Source organism: Clarias gariepinus, chromosome 6 (assembly GCF_024256425.1).
Source record: "Clarias gariepinus isolate MV-2021 ecotype Netherlands chromosome 6, CGAR_prim_01v2, whole genome shotgun sequence".
In the NCBI taxonomy this organism is placed as follows: domain Eukaryota; kingdom Metazoa; phylum Chordata; class Actinopteri; order Siluriformes; family Clariidae; genus Clarias; species Clarias gariepinus.
In genome coordinates, this window is record NC_071105.1 from 1,381,181 (window position 1) to 1,399,583 (window position 18,403).

Here is an 18,403-nt window from a genome sequence, read left to right on the forward strand (position 1 = left end):
AAAGTACTAAAATATATTGCAAGAACAATCCCAAGTCATCAGGAATCACGCGTCAGGCTTGGAAGTGGGTATGAGGTGTTTCTGCTGAAATACTGTTCAGTTTTTGCCAAATATGGCACTTGGCATTAAGGCCAAAGAACTCCACTTTGGTTTTATCATTTGTTCCAGAAGTCTTGTGTTTTGTTCAGATGCAGTTTTGTAAACCTTAGTTGTGTTTCCATGTTCTTTTTAGACGGAACAGGTTTCTCCTGGCAATCCTTCCAAACCCTACTTGTTCAGTCTTCTTCTAATTATGCTGTTGTGGAGTTAAACATGTAACATGCCCAGTGAGGCCAGTATAGTCAGGGATGCAGCTCTTGGTTGTCACATCTGAACCACCTCAGTCCTGGGGAGTAAGATCTGGCTCACCTGTCTACTGAGCCGTCGCTTTGTCTCCCCCTAGTGTGTCTGCGTGTGTAACATGTCCTCCTTAATTCCTAGATTACCTGCACCAGTGTCTACCCCGTGTGTGTCCCTATTTATTCCAGTCGAACCCGTAGCCCCTCATCTGTTCACTGTTGCACCATGTCTTGTGTTTCCCCTGTGACTAATCTTTGTGTGTCTTTTGTGTTGTCCCAGGACTGAGGGAGTCTGCAGGCGGAAGATCCTTTTTGTTCTCTCGCAGAAAGTTCAAGTTCAAGGCTGACCGAGAGGCAGCGCTGAGTTCCTCGCAAGGCTGTAAATCCAGTTGTTTGGTGTGACATAAGTACTCTTCATTTTTTCCCGCCTGCGGACCCGGCCTGGGGAAGCTTTTCCCCATTCGGTTTTCGTTGTGTTTGGTTTGGTTGTGTTCTGTGTTTTTTGTGTTTGGACTCATTAAATACCATTATTATTATTTCTAACCCTGCGTTTGCGTTCGCTTCCTCCATAAACATGACATTGGTTTATTTTTCTGTATTTCTCTGAGTATTGCATGGTCTGACCTTGGGGTGAAAGTGCTGGGATGTCTACTTCTAGAAGATTGGCAACCTTAAAGAATTCTTTCCACTTCTGAATAATCTTTTTCACTGTAGAATGTTGAACTTCAAATTCAACATTATTTTAATGCAAAATTATTTTAGAATACTTTCCAGATTGATGTCCAGCTACTATTGCTTATGTCTTTCCATTTTGGCATGGTGTTAACACACACCTGAATGCTCCCGACCAGCAAACTGCCGAAACTAGACATCTGCAGTAAAGCATGAATAATAAGTTGCGTTAACAAGGAGTCAAGGAGTGTGTAGAATCATGGCTCGGCAGTGACAGAAATGTGACAAAAAGTTTCACAAAAAGCTTCAAATTTCCTGCCAGTGTAAACACTTAGCACAGCTATTACTGCAAACTACCTTAGGAACCCTCGGAACACTCTCATTCTTATTCATTATTGTTACCCATTCACAGTGAATTGTACCTTTGCATTTACAACATTTAGCAGATGCACTTATCCAGAGTGACTTAGATTTTATCTCATTATATTTCTGAGGAGTCAAGGCTTGAGGGCTTTGCACTACTCCTACCAGTATTAATTACTTTTATTTAATATTATATACAGTATATATAAAATACTAGTAATATTAATAGTATATATATTTATACTGTATATATTAATCACGGCGTGCGCCTGTGATGGGCCGTGTGCCCAAATATATTATCATTCCTCACTCACTCCGTAGGCTCCCTAGATAGGCCGGCTGGCGATAATTAACGTTAATAGGAGCTCGGGCTCCGCATTATAAAAGCAAGGTGCAGAGTTTAGTCCGGGGTTTGGGAAGTACGTAAGGAGACGTGCAGTGGAGTAGGAGAGAGTGGCGAGCGAGCGGGCGATGTGACGCACCCCAGGGACTTTAAAGAGGAGTCTGGCATTCCGCCCTTTGATCTCCAGGAGAAAGACCTTCCCAGCCCCGCCGCCGAAGAGGAAAAGGCCGCGAGGAGGACTGCGTTAATGCCCCCGATCCCAGCCGGGAAAGCCGCCCAGCCGTTGGACGTCAGTAAGGATGGACTCCCGCCTGAGGCCGCGCCCAGAGAGAGCTGGGAGGGGCCAGGCCGGCCATCGACAGCGGAGGAAGAACCGTTTAGGGAGCGTGCAGGAGGGCTGCCTCCGCGTGCTCTGCTGTGCCACTCCGCCCACCGCCACCTTTCGCTAGCCATGTGCCCGCATGCTAGCTAGGCCCTGGCCCCGGACCTGCACGGGCACCTTTCACTTCTTTCGTTCCGTCCTCCCTCCTTTAACCCTTTCCCTCCCCATTTTACCTAAATAAAATACCCTTTTTCACAAAGGGTCGAACCTGTTACATTATATATGTGTGTGTGTGTGTGTGTGTGTGTGTGTGTGTGTGTGTGGTTGTGTGTGTGTGTGTGTGTGTGTGTTAAAGAGACATTTAATTAAATGTTTATGGAAGGAGTCTCCAGTGTCAGAACTTTATAATAGTCAGGGAGAGAGAGAGAGAGAGAGAGAGAGAGAGAGAGACTGGTAAGAGGATTGTTTTTTTTTTTTTTTTTTTGCAGATGGTTAAACACATCAAATATAACCCTAAATGCAAATAAATAAATACATGAATAAATAAAATGTTGGTGTTTAATTTATTTTAAAAAAAGCATAACTGTTGCAAATTGAATTAATAAAAAAATTCTCACACACATGACTGTTCATAACCGCTCTCTTGCTGCTTGGAGGATTTAATCTGACCTGTACAAGATAATCATTGCTGTCAAAGTACAACTGCAGGCAAATTCCACAAAATATATGCATAGTTACGACCTTTAACATTGTATGTGATGGAGCAATACACCTGGAGACGTCAGGTATTACCTTTACAGCAGTGTGTATGTGTATATATATATATATATATGTGTGTGTGTGTGTGTGTGTGTGTGTGTGTATGTGAGCACGTGTGTGTGGGCTGGTAATCATCACAAGCTCATATCTACAGATCTGTCCACAGTACAGTAATATACATAGGGTGGAGGAAGAGGGTATGATAAAACGAAAAATATTTGACCTGAAAGTACTGATACAGCTGGAACGCTGATTAACTGAGGCATGGTGAAGGGCGTTTACTGAAGGTGTGAGATTTACTGAATTCAGCTGTAAATGTACATAAATCATGTAAAAGTAGATATCACATAACAGTTGAGATAAACGTGTCTGTGTTGCTCCTCTCAGTCATCCCAGACTTGGTTAATGTGTGACATTCAGCCCTGCAACACCTTTACAACCAACAAATCACCTCCCTGTGTTCTCCTATAAAACTGAGTAGAACATCCACCATCTCCATCCGCTCAATCGATCTCCATTCACGCCTGCCTCAGCTCCGCCATGGACAAGACACTCAGGACGACAGCTGAACGTTCCTACAGCAGTAGCTCCTACACCGGCCCGGTGGTCACCACCGCCAAAAAGAGTTACTCCGTGCGCAGCTCATATGGAGGCACTGGGGGTGCAGTTAGGATGTTCGGAGGGCAGCTTGTCAAATCAGGAGTGTATGGTGGGAGTCAGGATTATATGTATAGAACAGAGATGGGTTCAGGCGTGGGCTTGGGTCGCGTTGTGTGTTCCCCAGTGACCGCTGTGACCGTCAACAAGAGCCTCCTGGCACCTCTTAACCTGGAGATTGACCCTAATGTTCAAGCCATCAGAATTCAGGAGAAGGAACAGATCAAGACCCTGAACAACCAATTTGCCTCCTTTATTGATAAAGTAGGACATTATTCTGATTTTCTACATTTTCTGTTCTGGAGATTAAAAGGTCAATTGCATCCAAACTTAAGTATGTTATGTTTTCATTAAAATGTTAATCTAATTTCTCTAATATATTCTTGTTTCCCAAAGTACAAACAGTTTAAATGTGCACAATTAAATTCAAATTCAAATTCAAATTTTATTTGTCACATACACAAACATACACAGTACGAAATGTAGTGAAATGCATTATACGACTGCCATTGACCCTAAAAGAGAATTAAAGTTTACAAATAAGAAATAAATATGAATAAAAGAAATACGATAGAAATTAAATAAAAAAATTAAATTAAACTAGGAAAAATAGAACTAAAGATAAAAATAGAAATATGATGTACAAAAATAGAAATATACTGTGCTGTGTGTGCAAATATGCGTAGAACAAAGTGTCTTTGTGCAAAGTTATTAAAGTGTCTTTGTGCAATGGTCCAGGATGTAACGTACGACATGTAGTGTATATATGAAGGAAGGTGAGCGTGTAATTGTCCATAGTGTTCATGGATGTAAGAAGATTGATAGATTTGATCAATTATGAAAAGATTGTTAGTTCTGCATAGTGGTGTGGTTGTGGTTGAGAGACCTTATCGCCTGCGGGAAGAAGCTATTTACAATTACAGTATCAATTATTGTAAAAAGTCACCAATCTGGCAACCCTGGTATCCACAAGGAGTTTTTAATTCAGTTCAACTAAATTTTATTTATATAGCGCTTTAACAGTGGTCATTGACTTAAAGCACCTTTACAAAAGTAAAAGAAAATTTATAGAAGTGAGTTAAAAAAATGTGTTTGGATAATAATGAGATTGTAAGATTGTCCCTGATGAGCAAGCCAAGGGTGTCGGCGACGGTGGCAAGAAAAAAAACTCCCTGAGATGGTAATAGGAAGAAACCTTGAGAGGAACCAGACTCAACAGGGAACCCATCCTCATCTGGGTGATAACAGATAACAGGAATTATATAACGACATCATGTGTGTTAGGCTGCTGGAAGTTGAGTATAACAGAAGTTGTCCAAGTTATCATGGAGTCAGCAGGTGCAGAGGACAGAGGGGTGCCTGGATCACTGGGAGCTCAGGAGCAGCATGTGTAGATCCAAACCATCATGAAGGAGAATCCAGCTGGAGATGGTCCTTCTCTGGATGCCTCAAGATCCTCACAGGGTCGGCCTCTGCATCCTGGAGCTGCTCAATCTCCAGGTGCCTCGGGATGTAGATGTACTGAAGTACGAGGTTATGGAATGAATTATGCGTATGCCAGATTAAAGAGATGTGTCCACTGCTTGTTGTATTATAAATCAAAATGTACTTATTAGAGACCTAGCATAAGCATGTTTGTCCGGACATGATAAATTAGCAATTTTGTTTGTAGTTTTGTTAAAACATAATAATAATATAGTAATACCTAGGATAGGAGGAGTTCCATTTGGATGGGACTCTGTTGCCCCTGGTTTCTCTTCAAGGTAAGAAGGACCAACATCTGGCATGATGGAAGTGTAATCTGTAACCAGATATAATAGTATTCACAGGAATAATCAAATACACTTTTATAAGTGGTTTGCACGGTGGCCTCGCACCTCCGGGGTCGTTGGTTTGAGTCTTGCCCCATATGTGAAAAGTGTGGCGTGCATTTGTATTCAACTCCCCTAAGTTAATATTTTGTAGAACCACCTTTTGCTGCAATTACAGCTGCAAGTCTTTTGGGGCACACAGCTTTGCACATCTAGAGAGTAAAATTTTTGCCCGTTATTCTTTGCAAAATGGCTAAAGCTTAGTTTGATTGGAAAAAAGCGTTTAAGTCTCGCCACAGATTCTCAACTGGATTTGTTCTGAACTTGATTGAGCCGTTCAAACACATGAATATACTTTGATTTAAAGCATTTCATTGTAGCTCTGCCTGTATGTTTAGGGTTGTCGTCCCATTTGAAGGTGAACCACTGCCCTAGTCTCAAGTCTTTTGCAGATTCCATGGGTCTTTCTTTTTGTAGGTTTGCAGGTGAGCCATACTGTACTCTTTCCGTTTTGGGAAGACGTATTGAACAGCGCTCCGTGAGATGTTTAACGCTTGCGATATCTTTCATAACCCAACCCTGCTTTAAACTTCTCCACAACGTTATCCCTGACCTGTCTGGTGTTCCTTGGGCTTCGTGATGCTGTTTGTTCACTAATGTTCTCTAACAAACCTCTGAGGGCTTCACAGAACAGCTGTATTTATACTAAGATTAAATTACACACAGCTGGACTATTTACTAGTTACTAATCAGGTGACTTCTGAAGGCGATCAGTTCCACTGGATTTTATTTAGGCGTGTCAGGGTAAAGTCCTGAGTATGTACTGTAAAAGGTGTACATTAAGTGTGTCAGGTAGTTCAAGTAACCAATGTGTGTATTACATATACAGTACTGTAATATGTAAGTAGTGGTAAGTAGAGCAAATAGCAAGTAAAATTGATTTGCAGTGGGATGTAAGAGGTTTGTAAAAATCATATTGTTGCTTTTACACAATAGTGTACGACGTTCAACTGTTCGTAAGGGTGGTTGCTTGAGGAAAGAAACTACTTCTTTGCCTGAGTAGATTTGGTGTAGATTGTTCTATAGCACCTGCCAGAGGTGAAACAGGTTATGTCCAGGCTGTGGAGGGTCTGTAGAGCTTTTTCCTGCCCGTTGCCCGGTTTTTGTAGAGTACAAGCCATGAAGACGGGGCAGTGTATATACATCATAAAACAGCGATATTCTTAGTGGGAACTGTGTATTATCTATTATTATCACAGTTTGCTGCTTGGTAATAAGTTAGCTGTTCTTCTGTAATTGCTCCACACCCGCACAGTCGGGCGACCTTCCCAACAGGTTAATGTTTACTTCCAGTCATAACCTCCAAACAGTATGTCCTTCACCACAACAGTTATCAGCTTTAAATAACCGACACACCTGTCCTCCTGTACATGCAGCCTATAAAACCGCTCCCATCCTCAAACCTCAGCCTTTTAAAATAAAGAGTGGCCGAGAGATAGCAGTTTGCGTGTTAATGAGTAAACTGTTTATACCAGTGAAAATGATGAGAAATCTCTCCTCAGGAATGTGTGCATAATTTGTAGAATAACCTGGAGGAAAGTGTGGTGGGCTCTGATGTGGGTGTGTAAGTGGATGATTTAGGATAATTGACTTGATTAAAATTATACATAATTAAGCATCTAAATGAAAACATGGGTGTTTCAACTGTGTTGTTTTGAAAACTATTCAAAGCACATGCATTGAGTTCTTTGGTAAATAAATAAAACACAGGCGAGCAGAGCCATCGAGGAAAGACTCAGTACTCACAATGATAAATACTTAATTGCTCATTTTAAATGTCTGAACCCCCAATGTAGGTGCGCTTTCTGGAGCAGGAGAACAAACGTTTGGAGACCCAGTGGAGCATTCTGCAAGAACAATCTGCCCCCCACTCTAAAATCAACACCATGTTCGAGAACCACATTGCTGAACGGCGCAGAGACCTGGATGGCATGGGAAACAGAAAGAGCCGCCTGGAGAGTGAACTCAGCAACATGCTGGCTCTAGTGGAGGACTTCAAAAAGAAGTATGAAAAAAAAGTCACCATGAATAGATTTTGAAGCTTAAAATGCACATTTAATTAATTCCCAATGGGGCAACAGTAAAAGACAAAAGTCCCACTTCAAACTAAAACTCAAACATCTAGAAGAAACTTTTGAGGAACTTTTGAGGTTTCAGGCAAACTTTAAAAAAAGTAAAAAATTTTCAGTGGTTCTTTGAATAACATATTTGAATCCTGTGTTATGAGGCTGTACATACACCACTTATAGATTAAGCATCTCCCAGCAGACAAATGCACATAATTGTAGAATTGGAACACTCACACACCTATTTTATTTAATATTTTAGAGTGTCTCTTACAGGTACAAAGATGAGATCAACAAGCGTACAGACGCAGAGAACACCTTCGTGCTCATAAAAAAGGTGAAGAACATTTAATATACAGTATAATGCACTAAAATTACATTATGTTTATTATTATTGTCCAGTACCTCAAGCAATGTGTGCATTTGAGGAAATGAGAAGATTAGAGCGTTCTGTGTGGTGTGTTTTTTTCAGGATGCTGATCAGGCTTTCATGAGTACGGTCGAGCTGGAAACATCACTGAAGAACCTCAATGATGAGATTATGTTCTTAACTCGAATCCACGAGCAGGTGTGGTTCTGATTGGTCCTGTACTGATTGCTACTGAAGTTAAAGAACTCTTTCACTATGTTAAATAAGTATTAAAATACTGAGCAACAGGGTTGTGAGATGAATCCTGAGTCCATCTCGCCATGCCAAGTCGATCATTATCCTATCACAGCACCTACATGTGTGTTGCATTCCTTTTACAGTATATATATATATATATATATATATATATATATATATAATGCATTAAACTTGTTTATTATTTTTTACATATTTGTACTTATTGGCTACTTTTAGAGAAATAAGCAACAGTGAGATTTTGAAGCACTTCTACGGCACTTCTTAATGTTTAACCCTAGAGCTGTGTCTTTGTTCACAGGAGCTGATGGAGCTGAAATCTCTGATTGGAGACACGTCAGTGGTTGTGGAGATGGACAACAGAAGAGACCTGGACATGGATGCTATTGTGGCTGAAGTCAGAGCGCAGTATGAGGAAGTCGCCAAACGCAATCAGGCCGAGGCTGAGAGCTGGTACAAACACAAGGTGGGGGCGCTAGTGTGCCTTTTTGTGCCAAAAAGAAGATTTTAAACCTTTTAAAACCATAATGAATTTTACTGTTTTGCTAAATATTGTTTTAAAATTAACAGTAGGGGATAAAAACAATAATAATTTGCAATAAAATACTGAAGCAAAAAATACTAAAGTTTGTTTTGTTATCGTACTGTATTTGTTTGTTTGTTCATTTTATTACATTTATTTATGGATTTGGTAATATTTATTTATTCATTTATCGCCAAGCATGTTGGCACACACAAGCAATTTCATTCCGGCTTTTTGTGACTCTGTACTACCTGTATAGAGTAATTAAAGTCACATTTATTTATTTATTTTTTAAAGAAGAAGGTGTACAGCAATATTCATAACACAGGCTCAGATAAAGCAGCAATATGTTTTCTTCAACAGAACAAGTTATAAAAACATTTTAAGCTGTTCAGAGAAGATTGGGTTTCAAATGTAATCATACTGTAATTTGCTGCTTCTGTTCCAGATTTTCCTTAAAGTTCTGTCTTCTGGTAGAAACAGGTTCTAGTGGATTTACAGGTTCACAATTCTATCAATCAACTATAGTGACTCAATTTGCCTGAAAATGTGTAGATCATCCTCATACAATAAACCTGGTGCAAACTGAAACTGTATTTGTGCCTTTGTGTGTGTGTGTGTGTGGTTGTGTGTGTGTTAGTATGAAGAGCTTCAAGTAACCGCCACACAGCATGGAGAAAATGTGAAAACGACTAAAGCTGAAATCACTGAGTATAACCGCCGCATCTTCCGCCTGCAGTCAGAGCTCGATAACGTCAAGGGCCTGGTAAGATCCAGCTCTCCAACTTTAAGACCGCTTTAATACTTGGAGAACCTCTTACCACACACAAGAAAGTGTGTACTGTATGTAAACTTTTCTAGTGTTTTGCAGCATCTTTTTTAGCCTCTGCTTGTTACTGTACAACCTGGTCCCTTTTACTGTAAATACATCAACAGGATTTAACATTAGAGGCTACAATTAAGTTTAATATGTTGAATTTGATCTTGACTATACTGCATGCTTTTCTTTCCACATGGTTCCAGCGCACCAGTCAGGACCTTCAGGTCAAAGAGGCTGAGGAACGCGGTGAAAAAGCAGTGAAGGAGGCGAGACTCAATGTACAGGAGCTTGAAGAGGCTCTTCAGAGAGCTAAACATGACATGGCGCGACAAGTGCGCCAGTACCAGTCACTAATGAACATTAAACTGGCCCTGGACATTGAGATCGCCACCTACAGGAAACTGCTGGATGGAGAGGAAAGCAGGTAGGACAAAGCTCTTCTCCCTGTGCTTGGTGGGTTTCCTCTCTATAATCTAAAGATATGCAGCGCAGGCCGATTAGCGTTTCCAAATTGCTCACAGTATACAACTGGATGTGTGAGCACCCCATCAAGGTTATATACTACCTGGGATAATATATAGAGCCAGAACGTTTTCTCATCCGAAATCAAACATCTGGACAAGCCATGCGTACAATCGACACCAATATCTATTTAGACGCATAAATCTTATACTTTTAAACTTATGTAACTAATAAAAATAAACTATTTTTCCACACAGACTGCTGCATGGTGTCCAAACCATCAACATCTCCAGACAGAGCCGTGAGTCTCACTCTGTGCTTCTCTCTAATCCTATCTCTGTTATTTAAACTTCATATTAAACTTACTTTTTTTTCTCAGATGTTACTTATCAGCCACACCAGCTGGACAGCAGGATCATCATGCCCAATATGGCTCAGGTCACCAGTGTGAGCAGTGAGACGACCGTTGTTCACAACAAGTAGATCAGTACATCAGTAGTACAGTGCTGGTCCAAAGGTTCCGCCGATGCTGGGAAGAAAAACTGAAGACCATGAGAACATATTGACAATAAAAATGCTCCATTGCAAAAAAGAGTTTCTCGTATATCATATCATAAATATTACTAACGCTGTTGTAATGAGCCATGCAACGGCAAAGCTTACTGAGGTTTCCAAAAGCATTAATTTATGTTCAATCATTCGCCATATCCCATTATGTTTATTCGCAATATTCGCAATGTTTATGTTCAATCATTCGCCATATCCCATAAAAACAGAGTAATAGCTCGAATATGAACACAATAACAACAACAACAAAAAATGCTCTTACACAGATCAAAACAATAAAACACTATATTAGCCTTCCATACAAACATTAATCCAAATATTTTCCCAAGATAACTTCTAACAAAACCCTTAAATTGGTTAGAAAGCTGCTATTATCACACTGTAAAAAGCGTTCCTGCTAAATAACAGTTAGATACAGTATTGGCAGCACAGACGCCAGCAATCTACTGTAATTTTACAGTATACGTCCAGTTTTTATTTTACAAAAATCTTTTGGTTTATTCATTAACTGATTATTTCAGTTTAACTTTTATTTTCTCTGTTTATTAAACAAAGGTATAATTGATTAGTTTAAAAAAAATGTACAATATAAATCTTATTATATTAAAAATTCCAAATAATAATTCCAAAAAGAAAAGTATTGCTCTGTAAATATCTATAAAATATACAATAAAGACATCAGAAAGGATATAAATCAAAAAGTTAAAACACTTAACATGAAACAATGAACACTATTTAACATCCAAACGACAATTCTAAACAATGGAATAAGGCTTGGTGAGAGCAAAATCCATGAAAATATAACTGCTCGAGTTACTCACATGTCAGCACTGAAGTACGTTCTAAACACATTTTCACAAACTCGACTGCTTGCTAAGCGTGAACTTCACGCATTGCTTCTGGTTGTGTAACCTTTATTAATAAAATCCTGTCAAGAAAATCAGGAAAAAAAGTTTAAATTATCGTTTAGTTTGTTGGTGCAGATGCTAATAATCGCAGAGTTGAAGATGAAGGACTTCCTCGTGCGTCCTCTTCAGGGTAAAAGCTTTATAAATAAGGAATGACGTTTGCAGTAAGTTCACGTATACTTGACTGAAAACGATCTTTTAAATTGCTGCTTCTAAAAGCTACAGTATGTTTAATATAATAACACAACACAAATTACTCCAATAGAACAGTAATGAGATTCGATCAGCTTTGCACTTATACACTCCAATCAAAACACAAAATATTTCCCAGAATATATTGTTTTCGACATCACATTATTGCTTTAATGGAAAACAGTACATTACGGTCAGATTGTGACTGTTTTTTAACAGCAATTTTTTACAGTGCACCATTAACATTATCACCATTTATTTAAGCGTAGTGTCTCAAGCCGACATTAACATGACTATTACAGCAGCAACCAATTTAAACACTTACGGTACATTACAACAGTGCATTAATATCTTATCTTATTAAGGGTGGCAAAATAGAAGAAGCACTATTAAAATAAAAGGTTCTTCATAAAAAATGGCACATATTACCTTTTTAATGCATCAGACACCAGGTGAGATACCCATATATCTATTAAGAGCCAAACAAACAGAAACGAGCCCCCGTCCCACTCCAGGTTTTGCCTCGGTTTCTTAAAAGGCTTCAAATTTCCGGCATATTCCTTTAAATTACAAAGTACTGCAGTCACAAACACACTCACTCTAATACATTATAGTTACTGCAGCAACCACTCTTTTACAGCAGCTTGTTTGCAATACATGATACTACTCCGCAGGGCCGGAGTGGGACTCATTTTCAGCCCTGGAGTTTCATGCCTCAGACCGGCCCACTTTAGATCACAACCTATTATTATTAAAATCATGTAATTTTAAGCTTACATGTTAAGTCTACAATAGTGCAAATTGTTCTGTAAAGCCTTGTAATTCAGTGTATATTTCTAAAACATTTCCAATTCACGACTTTTGTTTGGGCATAGTAAGTGGTTATACTGGAACTAATGCTTGCTTGTTCACACATCCTGTTACAGCAGCTCACCTCTTTCTTCCATACTGACAGAAGCAACCCTCTCATCACGACTGGCTCCTGGCTCTGATTCTGACACCAAATCATATTATGACAATGGTCATGATTCTCAGCACAAATCTCTCCCTTTTACAAAGTTTTCTGATCAATTTAGGTCAGTTTCGTTAATGTAGTGCTGAATTTCAGGGCACATTTCATATATGGCAGGTCTACACCATACACCATATATATATTATATTAATTCTAATAATATTCAGTTATTCACTCAGTGCGTAGCCTATTCCTACCTTTCCACTCTGGATTTGCAGGCTCATGGCTGGTACATGGTGCTGGATCTAGATTCTGAGGAGCTAAAAGACAAAGTTTCCCTGTTATGTGGCGTCACATTATAGGCCACTATCGTTTAAATGGTATAACGTTTTGTTATATGCCACAACAACACACAATTCATTGACTTTATAATTATAATTATTTGTAAAACTAAGAAATAAAAGAATACTCTGGAATTAAATAATGTGTGTGTGTGTGTGTGGGGGGGGGGGGGGTCAGTGATGTGTCTGCTACACTAGATGGACCCACATAGAAAACTTTCACGGCATCAAAACACACGTAGAAACAACTTTATCTATCATTGAGAAACGGCTAATGTTACTTTCCTCCTGGATCTGTAAGCTAACTCACTTGCTAACGTTAGCTGTCAGTTAAACTCCTCTACAATAAATTCATCACTGGACGTATCAGCAGAAAACCTGACAACCCAGCGGCTGGAAATATTTTTTGTATTATTGTAACTTCAACCTAAACACACAGATGCCGCCGCTATCGTGTTCATATACCATATCCAACCTTTAAATTGAACTGTGGTTTGGAGTTAAAGTTCAACATCTTTCCTTACCCGTTTCATCGTCCTCATGTGGTGCTAGAAACTGCGAGCTCGTTTTAGTAAAAAAAGGTGCCAATTTTGGCACATTTAGCTGCGTCTGTTTCCAGAGCTTTCCTCTTTTTAATTCTTGCTTTCTCCGCGCCACCTTTGCTCTTTCTACTTTCCATCTTTCAACAGCTGATCCGGCCAGGAGAACTCTGCTGCGCTGACCTGGCGCTGACCCAGTGCACCGACGCGTTACGTCAGGGTGCGTCTGCCAATAATACAGGCATTTTTTTTTTCTTTTTTATAAACAAAAGAGCCACCATTGGAGGCGGCACAGGACAGTGGTAGCAGCGTATGATCAACCTAATGCCATGACTGAGCAATGGGCTGGCCCACGAAAAAAATGTAATAAAACAAAAAAAAAAAAAGAAGAAGAAGAAAAAAATTAGACACCGGCCCTTGCGGCCCAAACATCAGACCGGCCCACCGGGAATTGTCCCGGTCCTCCCAATTAGCCACTCCGGGCCTGCTACTCCGTCTCTCAGAATTTTACTCTAAGAGAATTACACACAATAATTTATTACCACATATGTTCTATTATCTCACGCTTGCAGCTTGGAGGTACTGGGAGACGCAGAGGTCTGTTATACACAGTGTGATATGCAGTGAAATGCTTATACAACTGCCTGTGACCTAAAAAGGACAACAGCTGGAGAAAAATTCTATAAAATACATGTTTGCATGAACGCCATGGTCATGAACTTTAGCAATGTATGTGGGGGAGCAGTCATCACATGTTCATATACTGTAGATCTGTCCTCAGTAAATCAAATTCAAATTCAAATTCAAATTTTATTTGTCACATACACAGTCATACACAGTACGAAATGTAGTGAAATGCTTACACGACCGCCAGTGACCTTAAAAAGAGAATTAAAACTTATAAGTAATAAATATCAATAGACGAAATATGATAAAAAATTTAAATTTAAATAAAAATTTAACTAGAAAAAAATAGAACATGAAAATAGAAATATATTGTATGCATAGAACTATAATTTTGTGCAAGTATGCATAGAAAAAGTGACTCTGTGCAATAGTTATTAAAGTGACTTTGTGTAATGGTCCAGAATGTAAACGTGAACATGTAGTGTAGATGTGATGTGCGTGGAGTTGTCCATATTGTCCATTGATGTATAAAGATTGATTGGTTGATTTTGAGAATTGTGAAAATATTGTGTTAGTTATGCCTAGTGGTGTGGTTGAGAGACCTTATCGCCTGCGGGAAGAAGCTCCTCCTCAGTCTCTCTGTGTTGGCCCTCAGGGAGCGGAATCGCTTCCCAGACCGCAGTATAGTAATATATAGAGGGTGGAGAAAAAAGGCAAAAGGGCATGATAAAACAAATAATGTCTGGTCTTAGGATACACTGGCCGGAGCGCTGAACACTGCAGCCATGATGACGAAATAACGAGGGTGTGAGAGTAAGTACTGAAAAGTAAAATAATCTGTAAATCTACATTATAAAAAAGGAAATACAGTTTCACTACTACTACTAATAACCACCACCACAACACTACTACTACTACTACTAATAATAATAATAATAATGATAATAATAATAATTATTATTATTATGATGATGATTATTATTATTATTATATAATACCCCTCTGTGACCCATGTGTGTAAATGAGAGGAACCCAAGAGGAACGGTGAGGCTACAGGGAGCACAGGTAAGGAAGGTGCAGGACTTTAAATACTTAGGGTCAACGGTCCAGAGCAACAGAGAGTGTGTAAAGGAGGTGAAGAGGCGGGTACAGGTAGATTGGAATGGGTGGAGAAAAGTTTAGGTGTGTTGTGCGATAAAAGAGTATTAGCGAGAATAAAAGGAAAGGTGTACAGGACAGTGGTGAGACCAGCGATGCTCTACGGCTTAGAGACAGTGGCACTGAAGAAAAGACAGGAGGCAGAGTTAGAGGTAGCAGAGCTGAAGATGTTAAGGTTCTCCTTGGGAGTGACAAGGATGGATAGGATCAAGAACAAGCTCATCAGAGGGACAACCCATGTTAGATGTTTTGGAGATAAAGTCAGAGAGGCCAGATTGAGGTGGTTTGGACATGTTCAGAGGAGAGATTGTGAATATATCGGTAGAAGGATGCTGAGGTTTGAACTGCCAGGCAGGAGGTCTAGAGGAAGACCAGAGAGGAGATTTATGGATGCAGTGACAAAGGACATGAAGTTAGTTGGTGTGAGAGAAGAGGAAGCAGAGGATAGGGTAAGATGGAGGCAAATGATTCGCTGTGGCGACCCCTGAAAGGAAACAGTCTATAAAAAATAATAAAAACTTTGTGTTCCCAAAGTACCCAGCTAACTCCCTTTGGCAATAATGCAAAACCGTATTGTTCAAGGCTTAGGCAGGTCGCCTCAATTAAAACATATGAATCTTTTGACCTCAAATTACACTGGACTATGGCTATCGATAAAGCCTAGCATCATCAGGCATTAAAACTATGCACTCAGGCCACTCAACTAAGCAATAGCCATCATCAGCCTTCAGGAAGAAATGTTGTCACTCATGCTGCATGTGGTAAAGCAGATGCTGCTTTTGAGAGTCCACACAGGCTTCAGCCTCAAATAAAGAGGTCTGTCGGTACATCTTGACCACCATGCACTGTGCACAACAACATGCCTGTGAATACAGCAAGCCTGTGGAAACTAGAGTACTCCCATCAGTGATGACAACACATGATTTTGTACCTCGATGCAGTATTCAGAACCCTTATTGAGCTTAATAGGCAGAAAACAATCACAATATCAAACAGAAGATAGATAATGATTCAGACAAGATGAAAAGGTGTTCCAGAGAGGATCTCTCACAGATGTACTTTCAAATCCGGGTAAACATAAAGATATAGCAAGCTGCCTCAGGGATATCACCCAATCTACCTAAACAATAACCCAAAACCAATTCTGATCAATATCTCATAAAAACATCAATATGGCAAAAAAAAGTAACACAGTTTAAAACCTCATGCACTGTCGAGATCCACCATCTAACTTCTACTTGAAACATCTCATAGCAGTCCATCCATTCCTGCTTCAGCAGTTTAATGATATACTTACATTTACATTTAGGCATTTGGCAGACGCTCTTATCCAGAGCGACTTACAAAAAGTGCTTTAATGTTTACATCATTGGATACATACTTACACTGGGTTAACTAGGTTAATAACTAAGTACCATTAGTCCAACACAACAGATGCGTCTTGAGTCGTCGTTTAAAGATAGTCAAAGTCTCTGATGTACGGACATCTAGAGGAAGTTCATTCCACCACCTAGGTGCCAGAACAGAAAAGAGCCTGGATGAATGCCGCCCTCGATCCCTGAGAGATGGTGGGATGAGGCGAGCAGTGCTGGAGGATCGGAGGGAACGTGGTGCAGTGCGTGGTGTGATTAGCGCAGAGAGGTAAGTGGGTGCTGGGCCATTTTATAGCTTTGTAGGCAAGCATCAGCGTTTTGAATTTGATGCGGGCAGCTACAGGAAGCCAGTGCAGGGAGCGGAGGAGTGGGGTGGTGTGGGAGAACTTGGGAAGGTTAAAAACAAGACGTGCTGCTGCATTCTGGATCAGTTGCAGAGGATGAATCATGGACAGAGGCAGGCCTGCCAGGAGTGAGTTGCAGTAGTCCAGTCTTGAAATAACAAGGGACTGAACAAGCACCTGAGTAGCCTGTGAAGAAAGAAATGGGCGAATTCTTCTGATATTGTAAAGAAGAAATCGACAAGATTAAGGTTAGCGATGTGTGGGGAAAATGACAAATGATTGTCCACGGTTACCCCAAGATTGCGGGCGGTGGCTAAAGGAGAGATTTGGTTGTTGTATCCTGCTCTGTTGTGTGCATCGTGATGGTAAAGAGTATGTTCAGTCCAAGAAAGAAAAGGAGAGGTGTCTCCTTGGAAGAAAGTATTTATTTTGATGGAGTCAGTTGTTATTGACTTTGGGAAATCCTTACCATTGTTATTTGTCCATTGCCATGCTTATTATTGGCAAAAAAATCTGTACAAATCTTGAGGACTTTGTTTAGCCATTTGTGTGGAACTGAATCAGATGCCTTCTGGCAATCAATCCAGGCCATGCTCAGGTGTTTGTTGCCAGTATGGGTATCTTCTAGTATGGCTTCATGTAGTAAGAAATGCATCCTTAAGATCCTCTGGAACTTCATCAGTATGGTGACACAATGTTGTTATCTGTGCAGTGATAATAGAGTTTCTCATTAATTGTAGAAGTCAAGATGTTTATAGGATGTTGTTGGTAAGCAAGCAATTGGGCGCCAGCAAAATTTTTTTTGTGCAAACGTAAACACAAAGTAATGCTTTCTATCTGTAGCTGCCACATGAGAACCCATGAGACCACATATATGCTCAAGCAGTGAAGTGCCATTTCTTACACTTATACTCGGTTACAAGATAAAATGTGTAAGAATAAGTGAATGAATGAATGAATGAATGAAAACAACGCCACACACTGGAGCCACAAGGTGGCGCTAGCAGCGTATTCATCAGCTTCCTTTTGCAACAGTATTTCAAAAACCTCACACCAATGAAACCCTTTTTTTTATGTGCAAAAGCAACATGGTTTCCATTTTTTTGTTTGGATTTATTAATAAATATGAAGAATTGATAAAGTACACATATGTTTCTAGAATATTTAAAACTAGTGTAATGTTAGGATCAGGGTTGGGAGTAACACGTTACAAAGTAACACGTTAGAATAACGAGTAATCTAACGCATTAGGGCCGCCATTTAACTACTCAGTTATTTAGTTACTTTTTCAAAAATGTACTCCGTTATTCAGACAATGTATTCAATCCATGAGCCAGACAGCAGTCATTCCCAATCCATTATTGTGTGTGTGTGTGTGTGTGTGTGTTGTGAAAGTTGTCCTACACGCCCTGCCTATAACTAGCCCCCTCTGTTATTCCTGCTGTTCTACCCCTATCTCATATCGATTTGACTATGTGAGGACCGACGCGCAGAAACATGGCGGTGAATCATGATGAACTGTACTTACGGCCACCACCTAGGTGTGAGAGGGGTATTAGTAGGTGAGATGGGGGTATTAGT

At 39.9% G+C, this 18,403-nt stretch overlaps 1 protein-coding gene across 1 annotated transcript; it reads left to right on the forward strand.

Moving 5' to 3' along the window:
• The first annotated feature begins 3,276 nt into the window (after positions 1–3,276).
• Positions 3,277–10,432, forward strand: LOC128527176 (intermediate filament protein ON3-like). The gene is made up of 9 exons (XM_053499509.1): positions 3,277–3,718; positions 7,122–7,330; positions 7,668–7,728; positions 7,864–7,959; positions 8,318–8,482; positions 9,180–9,305; positions 9,563–9,783; positions 10,079–10,122; positions 10,201–10,432. The coding sequence occupies exons 1-9, from the start codon at positions 3,338–3,340 to the stop codon at positions 10,302–10,304; spliced, it is 1,407 nt and encodes a 468-aa protein (XP_053355484.1). The 5' UTR covers positions 3,277–3,337; the 3' UTR covers positions 10,305–10,432.
• Positions 10,433–18,403: the final 7,971 nt, after the last annotated feature.

Bases quoted from the DNA above. Each gene is read 5' to 3' on its own strand.
- LOC128527176 (XM_053499509.1), top strand. From the start codon at position 3,338: ATGGACAAGACACTCAGGACGACAGCTGAACGTTCCTACAGCAGTAGC. The intron at 7,331-7,667 runs GTATGAAAAAAA...TGTCTCTTACAG, and splicing joins GTGGAGGACTTCAAAAAGAA to GTACAAAGATGAGATCAACA. The intron at 7,729-7,863 runs GTGAAGAACATT...TGTTTTTTTCAG, and splicing joins CCTTCGTGCTCATAAAAAAG to GATGCTGATCAGGCTTTCAT.